General features: G+C 42.4%; 1 protein-coding gene across 1 annotated transcript in view; it reads left to right on the top strand.

Moving 5' to 3' along the window:
• Nucleotides 1-17,741, top strand: part of LOC126484765 (cytochrome P450 6k1-like) — a 236,329-nt gene that overhangs the window by 173,147 nt on the left and 45,441 nt on the right. Inside the window, exons 2-3 of the mRNA XM_050108361.1 lie at nucleotides 11,090-11,371; nucleotides 11,499-11,737. Coding sequence (XP_049964318.1) covers nucleotides 11,152-11,371; nucleotides 11,499-11,737 — 459 coding nt within the window. The 5' untranslated portion in view covers nucleotides 11,090-11,151. The remainder of the gene's footprint in view (nucleotides 1-11,089; nucleotides 11,372-11,498; nucleotides 11,738-17,741) is intronic.

Here is a 17,741-nt window from a genome sequence, read left to right as displayed (position 1 = left end):
CTTCTAGACTTCACAGAAGCTCTCCTACGAAACTTGCGAGATTAGCGGTTTTAATCTGCCAGCAAGTTTCATATCAGTGCACACTCCGCTGCAGAGAGACTATTTCGTCCTGGGAACATCCCCCAGGCTGTGGCTAAGACATGTCTCCGCTACGTCCTTCTTCCCAAAAGCACTAGTCCCGCAAAGCTATGAGAACGGGTGGTAAGTCGTGCTTGGGTAGTTCAGTTTATAGAGCACCTGTCTGCCAAAGGCAAAAATCTCGAGTTCGAGTCTCGGCCCGGCTTACGGTTTTAATCTGCCAGGAAATTTCATTCAGGCAGTCAGATGAATGTTAATGACTGCAGTATCGAAAGCAGAACAGCACTCTCTTTTTCGGGGAGAACTTGAGTAAGTCGACGCAGATGTATAACGAGTCCGTTGAAGCATTCACGGACAGCATCCGAAAGATCAAAGTCCAAAAGTACGAACTGATGTGGAATTTGGAAAGAAGCAAGAATACGGCTCTCGAACTATTTTTATGCGGCATTCCCTCTGAAATGTCCCGTAGAATTAGGATGGAGAACCCATGTGGCTTTGCCACAGCTACTAGGATTGCCACACAGTTGGAAGAGACTGCCATGTTTTTGCTTCAGTAACAAAATGTCACAGTATGGAAATGAGGTTCACATCTAACAACGCTTTCATCAGGTGGAATGCTACGAGTGTGGACGAGAGGGTCACGTAGCACGAGAACGCAGGAGTAAGAACCAGGAAAATGCGTATCAGCACAAGCGTTCCAGAAACGTCAACGGGAATGTGTCAGCCATCGGAAAAAGTTCCCATTAAAGTGTAGTACCGCATGGACAGATGCAGACGCTGAATGCTGCTTGTTGAGTTTGGTTAATGGCAAGGAACATAGGTTTTTAGAAGATACAGAGTTACATGCATCAGTTGTCGTGTTTGATCTCTTCGGTAGATAGAGACTGGGGTCTCCACATTACAGGTTGCGTGGAGTTGGTAATAATGAAATATGCCCATTGGGGACAGCACTGCTCAAGTTTAACATTGGGGCGAAGACTTTTTCTGAGCAAAGGAAGTGTTGCCACAGGCTGGTGAATGGTATTCTCCAATTCTCGGGTTTCATTTGCTTACTAAACATCATGCTAAACTTGATCTTTCGCGACATACCGTTGAGATTGGATTGACTTTGTTTCCACTGGTAACACCGTCACAAGCAAAGAAGTGTCACAAAACATACTGATAATAAAGCTGTTGCCGTTTGCTCTGTCGACACACACATGCACACTAAAGATGGGTACCCATGTTATGTAGTGCCACATACACAGAAATTAGTTTGGGTCTCTGTGAAAGTAACGAGAATTTGGGTACAGCGCACTGCTTTATAGGCAGAAGACTACCATTTATATGTAGCGTGGTTATTGAAAATTGGTTTCACTTAACGTGGACAATTTCGATGTGGAATACGCGAATCTACCGAAGGGTTTAATGATCATCACATTGGATATTGTGGGTGAAGAGGCTATATAGATAGGTCAAGCGCTGACCACAGCCATAAGCATACTGTCGACGATTCTGCATATGTGAAACACTGGGTCTTTCGTAGGCAGTGAGCGGAGAGCTATAGAAGCACTACTGTCATAATTGTTTAATGCACAGGGTCCATTATCTATGACCCTGATTACCCTACACCACACTCTGACTGGAAATAATGTCCCAGTTTATGGCAACCATACTGTATACCAAACAATTGCAACCACACATAGAAGAATTCATCATTTGACAGCTGGTAGATGGCGTCATAGAACCTAATGATAGTCCCTGGTGGACACCCGTGGTCCTGGTCCTGAAAGAACTGACAGATGACACCAAGAGATATCACTTTTGTTACGAATGTAGGTACCTGAAAGCTGGAACAACCACCGAGGTCTATCCAATACCTAATATCACAGACATACAGATGCAAATACGTACTTCTTCACATTGGATTTATGCAGTGGTTACCACCACTTGGATGTACTGCCAGAGGAAACTCTAAACAACTTCTTCAGTTCCTTGGGGGCAGTTTCAATATTTCAGGATGCCATTTGAGCTTAAAAGTGCACCAGCCAGATTCCGAGGATTGCTATGTGGGTTTAGCGTCTCCTAAAATCTGGAACATGCATGATATATCGCGATGACATTATAGTTGTTTGGAGGATATCAATGGACATGTAAAACTGTTGGAGGAAGTGTTCCATAGACCACGGGAAGCACACCTCATGCTAAGTATTGAAAAATGAAACTTTGCACAGACTCAGATCAAGTATGTGGGCCATGTTATTAGTGAAGGGATGTATGAACCGACCCCTGTTTAGTGTCAGCGATATCTGAATTTTCAACCCATCACACAACTAAATAGTTACAGGCTTTTCTGGGGCTCTGTAACCATTACCAAAAATTGTCACAGTCCTGGCATAAATTGCTCATCCATATTAAATAGATCCTGAAAAAAGACATTAAATTTGAATATGAGTGTGCCTTTCAGATACTGCTAAAAGCATTAACCAAAGACACTGTGGTGGTGTTCCCTAATATCTGACAAAGATTTCATCCTTTCCTGTGATCCTAGCAATAACGCTCTTGTTTGCATTCTCAATCAGAACACATATGGTAAAGAACATCCTGTAGCATACGCATCTCAACAGCAAAACAGAGCAGAATACAATTACTGGACCACAAAGAAGCAAATGTTGGCAGTCATCTATCATCTATGGGATCACTTACTTTCGGCTTTACCTGTACAGGCAGAAATTTTAATTCGCAACAGTCCACACTTCACTTAAATAGCTATTGGGTTTAAAGGATCCCTCTAACAGGTTGACAAGATGTGTTCTTAAGTTGCGTGTCTTCTACTACGGAGCTACTCATCAACCTGTGGAGGAACACAGAATCGCAGATACTTTGAACTACAAGGTCGCAGTGCTACGAGCATTTGGGAAGAGTGTGAGTGTGTGGCAGACAGAGCAGACAGGTGACTCAGACTGTCAGGAATTTAGGTCGCAGCCACAGTTCCTAATGCATGATGGCTTGCTGTGCAAGTCAACAAATTGACTGACTGACTAGACTGAACATAGCGGTTCCGTTGTTGCTGAGGAATAAAGCGTTGCAAGAGGCACATGACCATATGTTACCAGGTCATAGTGGCTGAAGAGCGACGGATAAATACAGATTTCCATAATTCCTTCAGGAAAGAAGACGAAGTAAATATTCCATAATTCGAAACCAGAACAGCTGTTAGTATGGGTGACATAAAAGTAGATATCTTCGGTGTTGCGAAACAAATCACTTAAGAAAGGCAATTCTTCCAGTCCCGAGGGTATACCAATCAGGTTCCTTTCAGAGTATGCAGACAAAATAGCGCCCTTCTTACCAATGATATGCAACTTCTCACTTGACGAAAGGTCTGTTCCTAAAGACTGGAAAGTAACACAGGTCACACCAATATTCAAGAAAGGAAATAGGAGTAACCCACTGAATTACAGACCCATACCACTGACCTCAATTTGCAATAGGATTTTGGAGCGTATACTGTACTCGAAGCCGGCCGAAGTGGCCGAGTGGTTCTAGGCGCTACAGTCTGGAACCGCGCGACCGCTACGATCGCAGGTTCGAATCCTGCCTCGGGCATGGATGTGTGTGATGTCCTTAGGTTAGTTAGGTTTAAGTAGTTCTAAGTTCCAGGGGACTAATGACCACAGCAGTTAAGTCCCATAGTGCTCAGAGCCATTTGAACCTGTACTCGAACATTATGAATCACCTTGAAGAAAATGACTTATTGATATATAACCAACACGGATTCAGAAAATATCGTTCTTGTGCAACACAGCTAGCTCATTAGTCCCATGAAGTAAAGAGTGCTGTCGATAAGGGACCTCAGGTCGATTTCATATTCCTAGGTTTCCAGAAGCCTTTTGATACCGTTCCTCACAAGCAACTATTAATCAAATTGCGTGCATATGGTAAATCATCGAGTAGAACAGAAGTGATGTCTGGCGTTCCGCAAGTTAGTGTCATAGACCCTCTGCTGTTCCTGATTTACATAAATGATCTGAGCACCCACCTTAGATTGTTTGCAGATGACGCTGTAATGTACCGTCTAGTAAAATCGCCAGACGATCAATTCCAATTACAAAATGATCTAGAGAGAACTTCTGTATGGTGCGAAAAGTGGCAATTAGCACTAAACAAAGAAAAGTGCGAGGCCATCCACATGGGTACTAAAAGAAATCCGATGAATTTTGGGTATACGACAAATCGCACAAATCTAAGGGCTGTCAATTCGACTAAATACCTAGGAATCAGAATTACAGCAACTTAAATTGGAAAGACCACATTGATAATATTGTGGGGAAGGCGAAACAAAGACTGCACTTTGTTGGCAGAACACTTAGAAGATGCATCAACGACAAACCCACTAAATAGACAGCCTACATTACACTTGTCCGTCCTCTGCTGGAATATTGCTGCGCGGTATGGGATCCTTACCAGGTAGGATTGACGGAGGACATCGAAAAAGTGCAAAGAAGGTCAGCTCGTTTCGTGTTATCGCGCAATAAGGGTGAGAGTGTCACTGATAGTGGGGGTGGCAGTCACTGAAACAAAGGTGGTTTTCTTTGCGGGCAGATCTATTTACGAAATTTCAATCACCAACTTTCTCTTCTGAATGCGTAAATATTTTGTAGGGAGAACTGATCATCACAATAAAGTAAGAGAAATCAGAGCTCGAACGGAAAGATTTAGGTGTTCCTTTTTCCCACGCGAGTTAGAGACTGGAATGGTAGAGAAGTAGAATGAAAATGGTTCGATGACCCCGCTGCCAGGCACTTAAGTGTGAATTGCTGAGTAGCCATGTAGATGTAGATGCAGATTCAGAAGAAAATTTTGTTGGTGGATGAGAAAACATGATGTGGATCAGTATGTGCGAAACTATAGACCATACACACAAAGGGCCAGTCCTAGCTATAAAAAAAATCCCCTCCAAATGTTGCCAGTGGCATCAAAAGCTTAACTGCTAATGATCCACTTCATACATCATGATTCTAATTAAGGCCGGTGTTACACTATCATATTTCTTTCTTAAATGTTCGTAAAATTTATTTGACAAAGTTCTTTGACGTGGCGCTAAATTAGTTTATTACACTGTCGTCATACTTTTCGACAAATTTCAACAACTTGTGTGTTATGCGCTGCAGTTACTAATACCACAATTGCATTGTGTGTGTATTTGGAAGACAAGCGGCGGAAAAAAGGAAATATGTTCGCTTAATCCATAGGTATTACTTCGACGTAATAAAAGCATCCAGCAAAATTTGATTCGAGAGCTGCAATTGGAGGAAGTCAAGTCTTAATATATAAATTACTTACGAATGGATGAGAGGGTATTTCAGTATTTGTTCAGTAAAGTGGCTTCTCATATTACAAAACAGAATACTCTCTTGAGAAATGATGTATGTGCAGAAGACCAGCAAACTGTAACACTACTCTTTCTTAATACAGGAGAGAGATACTCTAATTTACAACACAGCTTTCGAATATCACATTGCACATTAACCAAAAGAATTCCAGAAACGTGCGAAGCGATTTATAAAGCACTAAAGGGGGACTATGTGAAGGCAAGTCCTCATGATGGTTTCTCGATGATTGATGTATACTACTTGTTCGCACCTTACATTTGCACGGCATTTTAATTATTAAGTAACGGCAGTTTCGTACTGTGATTATTTTTTATATATTTGACTCCTTGGTATTAACGTTATTATTTTTTATATATTGACTCCTTGGTATTAACGTTTGTTACATAAATTACGAACGTTGTACTTTTGACTTCCCACGCCAGATGGTGGGTGTTACGTTTTTTAAGAAAGACCTGTGTTGCGCCTCTTTTTATGTTGTTCATTTATTATTCTTTGGCATTATCTTTTGCTTTGTATATGTTCTGCACTCTAACAACTTATCATCGATCTATTTTATGTGTTATAGTTTATAAAAAACAATATGCCAATGTATTTTAGATATTCTCCTGCGTCTGCTATGTGTTGTACGCACATTTTAAATTTGAATTACTACACCATTCACAAAAGTACAAGAGTTATTTAGTGTTAATAATTCGCAAAACCAATAACACTATGTCTCCACGTGACACATGTCACATAGAGGGCGTGTCAAGCCCCGTCACACCGAGGTCTGCTGAACAAGTGCAGGTAAACAGCGACCTCAGTCTATGTGATTGCCGTAAGCTTAGTGACAACAGTGCATCCCAATTTAAGTTATACAATATAGGTTTGTTTCTAACAAGTGTTATGTTCATATGCAGATGTAATTGTCATTTTCTATGTTGTACTCTCTGATCGTAATGTGAAAAAAATTTTAACTTCTAGCACTGAAAATGGTCACTCAGTGACAGAAAATCGATTTTGCAATAGTAAAAAATATACGACCAATGCTGTCTCTTTTTTCAAGTATACCTTTTACCTGGTCGTAGTGCACAAGACAACATGGAGTCGCCAATCAATAACTTTCCAAACGTTCAAGAGGCCTGGTTTCAACAGGACGGAGCGACATCACACACTGCACGGCAGTTAGTGGCATATGTGAGAGAATTGTTTGGCAGCCGTGTGATCTCGGGATTCGATAACATTCCCTGGCCCCATAGATCGCCAGATTTATCCGTTTGTGATTTTTTCCTCTGGGGCTACCTCAAAAGCAAAGTCTACATGACTCGACCAAGAACCCCGAATGAGTTAAAACAGAGAATTCTGGATGCAATTCACAGTATCGCAGCTGAGATGTTGCAGCGGTCAATGAGGAATCTCAAACAGCAGATTTCACGAATGTATTCGTACAGGAGGAAGTCATCTAAAGGACGTAATTTATAAAAAAATGATGAATGCCATCAATGTGTCGTAAATGGCAAAGTTGCAAGGTTTCAATTACTATGAATGCAGTTTCTATCCTTCATCACTTCTAGTTTTATTGGATTGTGGAAATGTTCCCTTTTTTCTGTGCCACCCTGTACTTAGTTTGCAAGGCTATCAACACAGAAGCAAGATAGCTCAGACAATATGGACGGAAGAAAGAAAATTACAACGTGAGAAGAAGATGAAGGATTACTGCGAGAACATGAATAAGTGCTGAAAAAATAGGAAACATTAAAGACATTAAATCTGTGACGTAATCCCAATCACTCAACACGAAGATAAAGAAAAGTAGCAGATACTTAGTACGAACGAGTTAAGAGCAGATTGTTTTGGAGAAGTGCTTCCTACTTCATTTTTGTGTGTTTTCTCACAGCTTGACTAAGCACAAGACAGTATACAGCAGTTTAACGATAGTTTAATGTTAACACAATTAGTTCCTTTCTAGTATTCCTCTCTGTTAATATTTACCTTCGGGTATCTCTCATACGCGTTCTCCTCCAATAATGAGATCCACAGAATGCAATTTTGTAGGACAGTATCAATCCGCAACCGCTGAAAATGAACAACAGTACTGTGTTGTGTACTAATTTCAAAACTGAGATGGATTCAAGCAGATGAACTTTCTTGCCTATATAAGGAAACTCGTAAAATAATCAAGGAGAAAGTAAGTAGACAATTATGTTATCAGATCACAAACGAAATTACATGTCACGAAAAGGTGTCCAGAGTACACTGCTGTGACACACTTGCACCGGAAGTTTACGGTGTAATTACCAACGCTGCTTAATCTTGACAACCTGCGTTTCTGTCGGTTATCTTATCAGGATCTCTCCTTATGCGCAGTTACGTTTTTCACGCTGTTTTAACGCATGCGCTTTATCGGATGCTGTTGCTTATAAGAGAGCGGACGACAACAGCAGGTACCAGAGTGGTTGGCCTCTTCGCCATCGGCTGCAGAGGTAAGAGAATTTCCTCCACATATTAGCAGTGGCCGCTGACATACCATAATGCCGAATATTTCCGATACTGTTGTCTTGAGGTGGTAGTAAATTGGGTAGAATACAGGAAAAACATGTCAGCAATCACAACTTCTAAACCAGAATAGAAAATTTTGTGCTGTAGAGACTTGCACATGCCTACATTCTCTCATAGGGTATTGTTCTGAAACGAAGTTTTGTCAGAAATATCGTGCACTGTCTCTATCAAATACCTATAGTTAGTTGTAATGCAAATACCTATTAGGTAAGGAGATACCGAATATTTCTAGCTGTACGTTTGGGAGCCCGGAAACGTTGCGTACTGGTGGCATATATTCGTACTTGGCTTCGTTGCTAAGATATGAATCGGTGCATCAGGAGAACTTAGTTAAATTGCACTGGCCTTTTTGAAGGTAAATACTTACGCAATTAATCATTAAATTATGTTTTGACAAATACGAGGTTGTAACTTTAATAGTGGCAACTATTTATTTACAGCTCGTACAAAATAGATACGTGTTTCAAAGTTTTACCGACCCTCATAGTAGTGTAGGAGACTCTTAGCAGTGCCAGTTCTGCTGACAGTTCGAGCGGTGCGGTCTATTGGCTGAAGAATGCCGTGAAGTGTTTACTTCAGTTTAGAAATCGAGGTGAACTCACGAGGGCTTAAGTCAGGGGAGGGAAGTCGGTAGTATACCACTTAGCAGCCCTATCAGTCAAACAAATCAGTAACAGTTTGCACTGTACGTGCTTGAGTATTGTCTTGCAAAATGATGGTCAGGTCCTGCAGAAAGTGCCATCACTTCCGTCTCTAAGCTGGTCGTAGGTTGTGTTCCAGAAATGAACAGCATACAATGTAGAAAATGATTTCATCATTTTAAATTTTATCACAGGTTTAAAAAAAAACAATGATTTTTTACGGCTTTCGGTGGAGGGGGTGCGAGAGATGATTAGAAAGTAATACTGGAGGCAGTGTTGTCAAATCAGCTTTTTGGGTCTGGCCCTGACTTCTTTTTAATACCATTTAGTTGGCAAATGAGTGATTTAGCTAGCATCCGGAAGTATGGCATTTTTCGCAATCACTTGGCTTCTTTTCTAGAGTTTTTTCTTTACCATAGGAAGGAATTAAAATCCATGTTTATTAAAGGAAAATTGTTTGCATTGGACTAAGAGTTCAAAACACGCTTCAGTATTCCGTCAAAATATATTATTGGACTGCTGACATCAGCAAAGTATTGCAAGTCAGATGTTCTAAGCAGAGCAGCGAAACTGAATTACAGTTCTGCTATGAGTAAATGTGAGTAAATTATATGTGATCCACTTTCGTGGTCCTCTTTTCGCTGATACGGCCCCCTAGCGTTTGAAGTCGACCATTGGATTTCGATACAGACCACTTTGGTAATCGCTGGTTTAGACGATGCTACAAGCGGAGTCACTGTCGAGTTATTCCAGTTTATTACATTCAAAATATATTCGTCAGTTATTTAAACTGCACAGATCATTTCAACAGTAAAATTTTACAGCTTCGTTATTTGCAAAACTTTGAATTCCTCACGCACCACAAAGTAATGATTTTACATGACAGCGGAATTACAGTACTCTCTGCTCATACCAGTTCATGAAAAGTGAAGTGCGTGACGTAAATAGGTTTGGAGAAGATGGCGCTGACCACTGAAAACCAGTGTCACAGGTTGCTCAATTAATGGCAGTTGTAAACCCTCCATGTTATGTCAACGTTCAATAAATCCCTCTGAAAATGGAGGTGAAATTTTCCGAAAAGCTTAGTACGAAAAGTAAATAAGAACGTCAGATGTTTGTGCATTTCAGTTGCTAGTTGAAAGTCAGAGCTAGGCCTTAGCTGATATTTTCGTATTCACTCAGAGTTACTGTGAATGCCACTGCTGTAATTGGCGCGCTAAACTACCTTCCGTGTAAATCGTTAGTAGCATGAAATATTGCCATCAGGCAATATATGCACCGTAACTAATCATATTTTTTTGATGCTATCTCCTGAATTAATTTGAACGGATGGTTTCTGGACTCTTGCATAATTTGAGGTGTTTAGGATCTGAGAATATAATAATCCGGGTACAAAATCTTCTTTTGTCTTACAGGTTACAACACACCGAATTATTCCTTATAATCTTCAAAATGGTTCAAGTGGCTCTGAGCACTATGGGACTTAACATCTGTGGTCATCAGTCCCCTAGAACTTAGAACTACTTTAACCTAACTAACCTAAGGACATCACACTAATCCATGCCCGAGGCAGGATTCCAACTTGCGACCGTAGCGGTCACGCGGTTCCAGACTGAAGGGAATAGAACCGCACGGCCACAGCGGCCGGCCCTTATAGTCTCTGCGGCGCCTATACTATCACTTAAACCTTCCATTCTTCTACAAACACCTTTCTAAGGGCGATTTAACCGTCTAGCACCCATTTTTCACGGGACTGGTCCTGAAATACACCCACCGTACCAGCTGTAATCTGCACCATGTGTTTATACCTTGTCAAGGTTGCAACCCAAGCTCTTCCTGCCCGACTGATATCTTACCACCTCTTAGTTCCCAATTCTCAACGATCCTTTCCCCACATACATGCCGGCCGCTGTGGCCGAGCAGTTCTAGGTGCTTCAGTCCGGAACCGGGCGCCTGCTACGGTCGCAGGTTCGAATCCTGCCTCAGGCATGGATGTGCGTGATATCCTTAGGTTAGTTAGGTTTAAGTAGTTCTAAGTCTAGGAGACTGATGACCTCAGAAGTTAAGTCCCATAGTGCTTAGAGCCATTTGGACCACATAAATCCTACACCATAATGGATGTAGTCCAATACCATACAGATCAGTAAAAAATAAAGTCCAGTGCTGGCAAGGAATAAATTACAATAGTGACACTGAGGGATTGTCTCCACTACCAACGCCCCCTTATTTTACAGTACAAACTGGTCCTGTACTGACCAGGGATTGCAATCAGCACCTCTTCACTTCTGTCCTGTTATATTACGGCAGAGAAGATCTCTTGTACCACCGCCTACCCGAAGGAGTCTGGAAGAACTTAGGTTGAGACAAGTGTGTCACAGAAAATGAATATAGGTCCTCTAAACACCTAATGGTGTAGTGTATTATTTTCAGTTTCTTTGTTTTGCTTGTTTTTAACAGATCGGTTGGACATTTCCGACGACTACCAGATAACCCTAGTTGTGGATAAGCTCGGTCTCGCCATGGGCCTGTTTCTGGAATCATGGCTGAGTGAATTCCTGGCCGTAGCCCTGGTGGCTGCGGCGGCTGTCTACACTTGGTACTCTCACCGCTACAGCTACTGGACCAAGAAGGGCGTATCGCAGGCACCAACTGTGATCCCATTTGGCAATATGGCGAGAGTGTTTCTTGGACTGACTCGTCTGGAATTCATCTTCCAAGGGCTCTACAATCGTTTCCGAGGTATTGTGGAGTAATACCTGTCTGAGCTGCCTTCTCTTTATATTGTTTCCAATTTTATTTTAACTGTAACTTTCTTTGATAATGTAGACTATATTTCTGCCCACTATTAATGTTTCACACTTTTCAGATCAGAGATACGTGGGAGTATATCTCTTCAGCAAACCAGCTCTGTTGCTGGTCGACCCGGATCTCATCCGACTGGTGTTAGTCAAGGAGTTTGATGCATTCTCCCACAGAAATGTTAACTTCGATGAGAAAGACCCACTGAGTTATCATTTATTCAACTTGAACGGAGGCAGATGGAAGAGACTGCGAGCTAAGATGTCGCCTGCCTTTACGACAGGAAAGCTCAAAATGATGTGCCAAGTAAGTAACAAAAATGGATCTGTCCATATTATAGATAGATATTGTACACACGTCACTAACACTCCTCTGATTTCCTTAAAGTACTGTACTTAGTTGCAAATTAATACTATGCACAATTCCCTATTTGTCATAAATACCTTAGTCCAAGAATGATTTTGTAACAACTACAATTTCACACAAAGCATCCAATCCGAGTCATATTCTCCTAAATACAAGTAAATGGTGACACATTATTTGGGATTCAAACAGAAAATTGTGACCTGTAAATATCTGAATGAGACTTTGGACCAAGGTCATATTCGCTAGGCCAAAATATCAGTCGAAGTTTCTGTTTTATCAGTGAAATTTGTACAATTTACTAACAGCTAAGTTTCACGGAAGCTCGAAATTTAGTGCGGACGTCAATGCGAGATGATTTTAATAGTTTCCACAATGAAATATTGTCTGAAAATATGGTAGAAAACCCAAAGAGATTCTGGTCGTATGTAAAGTACACCAGTGGCAAAAAATAGTCAATACCGTCACTGCGCAATAGCAATGGAAATGTTACCGATGATGGTGCCACTAAAGCGGAATTACAAAATATAGTTTTCCGTAATTCCTCCACGAAAGAAGACGAAGTAAATATTCCAGAATTCGAAACCAGAACAGCTGTTAGCATGAGTGATATAAAAGTAGATATCTTAGGTGTTGCGAAACAACTCAAATCACTTAAGAAAGGCAAGTCTTCCGGTCCAGGTGGTATACCAATCAGGTTCCTCTCAGAGTATGCAGACTCAATAGCGCCTTTCTTAGCAATCGTATACAACCGCTCACTTGACGAAAGGTCTTTCCTAAAGAGTGGAAAGTAGCACAGGTCACAAGAAAGGAAATAGGAGTAACCCACTGAATTACAGACCCATATCACTGACTTCAATTTGCAGTAGGATTTTAGTACATATACCGTACTCGAACATTATGAATCACCTTGATGAAAATGACTTATTAATACATAACCAACACGGATTCAGAAAATATCGTTCTTGTGCAACACAGCTAGCTCTTTATTCCCATGAAGTAATTAGTGCTGTCGACAAGGGATCTCAGTTCGATTCCATATTCCTAGATTTCCAGAAGGCGTTTGATACCGTTCATCACAAGCGACTATTAATCAAATTGCGTGCATATGGCGTATCGTCTGAGTTGTGTGACTGGATTCGGGATTTCCTCTCAGAGAGGTCACAGTTCGTAATGATAGAAGGTAAATCATCGAGTAGAACAGAAGTGACATCTGGCGTTCCGTAAGGTAGTATCATGGACCCTCTGCTGTTCCTGATTTACATAAATGATCTAGGTGATAATCTGAGCAGCCGCCTTAGATTGTTTGCAGATGACGCTGTAATTTACCGTCTAGTAGAATCATCAGACGATAAATTCCAATTACAAAATGATCTAGATAGAATTTCTGTATGGTGCGAAAAGTGGCAATTAGCACTAAACAAAGAAAAGTGCTAGGTCGTCCACATGGGTACTAAAAGAAATCCGATAAATTTTGTGCATACGATAAATCACACAAATCTACGGGCTGTCAATTCGACTAATTACCTAGGCATTACAATTACGAGCAACTGAAATTGGAAAGACGACATAGATAATATTCTGGGGAAGGCGAAACAAAGACTGTACTTTGTTGGCAGAACACTTAGAAGATGCGACAAACCCACTAAAGAGACAGCCTACATTACACATGTCTGTCCTCTGCTGGAATATTGCTGCGCGGTATAGGATCCTTACCAGGTAGGATTGACGGAGGACATCGAAAAAGGGCAAATAAGGGCAGCTCGTTTCGTGTTATCGCGCAATAAGGGTGAGAGTGTCACTTATTTGATACGCGGGTTGGGGTGGCACTCACTGAAACAAAGGCGGTTTTCTTGGCGGCGAGATATATTTACGAAATTTCAATCACTTACTTTCACTTCCGCATGTATAAATATTTTGTTGACACCCACCTACGTCGTGAAAAATGCTCATCATAATAAAATAAGAGAAATCAGAGCTCGAACGGAAAGTTTTAGGTGTTCCTTTTTCCCACGCGCCATTCGTGAGTGGAATGGTTCAGAAGTAGTATGAAAATGGTTCGATGAACTCTCTGCCAGGCATGTAAATGTAGATGGCTATCGTAGTGTGTTAGCTCTGCAACTGTGGAAAGTCAGTATCACCAAACCCTAATAGTGTGACAGATGAACACTGAAGGACGTCAGATTACGTCATCAGATATAGCTGAGCAGTCTGCCGTTATAACTAGCTTGGAGGCAATCAGTCACGTATCTAAACTTAGAAAAACCTGTCAGCCTTGAAGCTCCTATGCGATTGGGTTGTTGTGGTAATGGACTCAACCCTTGAGAGGCCAGTTGAGGAGCTGCTTGACTGAGAACCAGCGTCTTCTGACACGAAAGCTGACAACGACTGGGAGACCCATATGCTCCTCTATATCCGCACCAAGTGATGCTTTAGGCTGCGAATGATACGGCGACCGATCGGTACCGTTGGATCTTCCGAGACCTGTTTGTACGGAGTCTTTTTTAGTTTAGTAAAGTATAATAATAATAATAATAATAATAATAATAATGTTGTGTGACTAGGGCCTCCCGTCGCATGGTGCAAGTCTTTCGATTTGACGCCACTTCGTAATTGATCAGAGGCCTTGTGCGCCCCGCTGGTAATATGTTGAATCACGTCTTCTCGAAATTGATCCGTTCAATTGTTCAGAAATGTTCATTGATTCAAACAGGAAACCTTCTTCTCTCTTGGCTTAACACATTCCAGCTGCGAGGCGGGTCGTGGAAAGCACTCCAAGGAAGTTCGAGAAAAATTGTCTGTATTTTGGGTGACGGACAACGACATAATGACGGTCATTGAGGTATGTCCATAAATCGAGTACAGGGTCTACAGTTTGTCCAAATAGGTAGTGAATGGCATGTCAGCGAATCCAATTCACAGCATTGGTCTTTGTAAGAGGAAAATAGTCACGTTCCGGAAATAATAATGAAAGGGGAGTAATCCGATCCGGAATGTCCCGTGTTAGAAAAGCCACAATACGACGAATCAAGTGCCAAACCTCCACCGCCGGTCCGCAAACAAACCGATGTTCATCATTGTCTGGCACTCCACACGTGGAACATAGAGGTGATTGGACGAGGTGGATACGATGAAGGCGAAATTGGTTGATTTGCTTACCATTGACAGTTAGGTACCAGACAGATTGAACATTCGTGTCAAGGTAACAAGCGAACACCGCGCGCCATACATGACGCCAGTCAACCTGGGGGAACTTTTGTTGAATCGGGTTAGGTGTACGACCTAATTGGAGGACATTGTATACTGCCTTTGTCTTGAGTAAAAGCTGTCTTGGTAAGGTGAGGCGTAGATAACTGAGTTCAAGAAAGAAGTATCGTATATAATGGAACTGGTCCGGAACATCCGAGACCATTACTGGGGCTGACAGTGAGACCGGCGAATATGCCGACAGGAGGAGACCAGTGAGGCTCGTTGGGCAACGTGTCCATACCGTCATCTGGGAGCTGACAAATAGGGCGCGAGCTCTATCCGGCACGTGAAGCAGATCTATCCCACCTCGTTCACGGGGAAGAGTTAGGGTGGCATAGTTAACTTTGAACAACAGCCCAGAGCTGACGAAAGATGCCATCGCTGCCAACATGCGACGTGCCACAGTAAGCGGGAAGGGTAGAACTTGTGCTACATGGGGAACTCGGGATGCGATATATACAGGGTGAGTCACCTAACGTTACCGCTGGATATATTTCGTAAACCACATCAAATACTGACGAACCGATTCCACAGACCGAACGTGAGGAGAGGGGCTAGTGTAATTGTTTAATACAAACCATACAAAAATGCACGGAAGTATGTTTTTTAACACAAACATACGTTTTTTTTAAATGGAACCACGTTAGTTTTGTTAGCACATCTGAACATATAAACAAATACGTAATCAGTGCCGTTTGTTGCATTGTAAAATGTTAATTACATCCGGAGATATTGTAACCTAAAGTTGACGCTTGAAACCTCCGACGTTCAGTTGCGTGTTGTAACAAACACGGGCCACGGTCGGCGAGCAGCATCTGCAGGGACATGTTTACGATGACGACCGTGTTTACGAGTGTGGCTGTGGTGCACTGTTGTGGTTTGGTCTAGCTGTCGCAGTGTGCGCATGTAGCGCTTTCTGCTATTGTTATTCTGCATTCGTCTCCGCACACAGACCAACTGTAGTACACCGTGTTACCAGACGTCTGTGATAGTGTAGTGTTGTAGGAACTGTGACCATGGTGTATTCGAACTCTGAAAAGGCGGAGATGATACTCATCTCCGGCGAGTGTCGACGAAATGCAGCTGAAGCCTGCAGGGTGTATGCAGAACGGTACCCGGACAGAGAGCTTCCAACGTGGCGCACATTGCAAAACATCTACCGCCAACTGTATGCAACAGGCATGGTCTAGCACGCAAACGGGTCCGTAACAGGCCCGTCACAGGAGAAACGGATGCAGTTGGTGTGTTAGCTGCCGTTGCCATGAACCCACACATGAGTACACGGGACATTGCGAGAGCCGGTGGACTGAGTCAAAGTAGTATCATGCGCATACTGCATCGTCACCGCTTTCACCCGTTTCATGTGTCGCTACATCAGCAATTACATGGTGATGACTTTAATCATCGAGTGCAATTCTGTCAATGGGCATTAACAGAGAATGCGTTGCAGTTCTACCTGTTTACCGATGAAGCGGGTTTCACAAACCACGCGGCAGTGAATCTACGGAACATGCATTACTAGTCCGTGGACAATCCTCGCTGGCTCAGACAGGTAGAGCGACAGCGACAGTGGACTGTAAATGTATGGTGCGGAATCATTGGCGACCACCTCATTGGTCCTCACTTCATTGCAGAGGCCCAAACAGCTGCAACATACATCGCGTTTCTACAGAATGATCTGCCAACGTTGCTCGAAAATGTCCCACTGGAAACGCGTCGACGTATGTGGTATCAGCATGATGGTGCACCTGCACATTCCGCAACTAACACTAGGCTGACCCTTGACAGGATGTTCGACGGGCGTTTCATAGGACGTGGAGGACGCATAAATTGACCAGCCCGTTCTCCTGATCTTACACCTCTGTTCTTCTTTCTGTGGGGCACGTTAAAGGAGAATGTGTTCCGTGATGTGCCTACAGCCTCAGAGTATATGAAACAACGTATTGTGGCAGCCTGCGGCGACATTACACCAGATGTACTGCGACGTGTACGACATTCATTACGCCAGAGATTGCAATTGTGTGCAGCAAGTGATGGCTACCACATTGAACATCTATTGGCCTGACATGTCGGGACGCACTCTATTCCACTCCGTAATTGAAAACGGAAACCACGTGTGTACGCGTGCCTCACCCCTCATGGTAATGTACATTTGCGTCAGTGAAAAAGACCAATAAAAAGGTGTTAGCATGTGGACGTAATGTGCTGTTCCAGTCTCTTCTGTACCTAAGGTCCATCACCGTTCCCTTTGGATCCCTACGTAATTCGGTGCTCTCCGATACACACGATCGAACAGCGGAGGAGTGGTACTCAAGCGTCAACTTTAGGTTACGATATCTCCGGATGTAAGTAACATTTTACAATGCAACAAACGGCACTGATTACGTATTTGTTTATATGTTCAGATGTGCTAACAAAACTAACGGGGTTCCATTTAAAAAAACATAGGTTTGTGTTAAAAAACATACTTCCGTGCATTTTTGTATGGTTTGTATTAACCACTTACACTAGCCCCTCTCCTCACGTTCGGTCTGTGGAATCGTTTCGTCAGTATTTGATGTGGTTTACGAAATATATCCAGCGGTAATGTTAGGTGACTCACCATGTATATTGACATATCGAGCTCGTTGGAGAATATCTAGGGATCGAAGGCGATGGTCCATAAGACCTGCTCTGATCATTAAAAGGAGGCGTCGGC

The sequence above is a fragment of the Schistocerca serialis genome, chromosome 6, assembly GCF_023864345.2.
Source record: "Schistocerca serialis cubense isolate TAMUIC-IGC-003099 chromosome 6, iqSchSeri2.2, whole genome shotgun sequence".
NCBI classification, from domain to species: domain Eukaryota; kingdom Metazoa; phylum Arthropoda; class Insecta; order Orthoptera; family Acrididae; genus Schistocerca; species Schistocerca serialis.
Note: the sequence above shows the minus strand (reverse complement) of the source record. Positions and strands in the feature narration are given on the sequence as shown.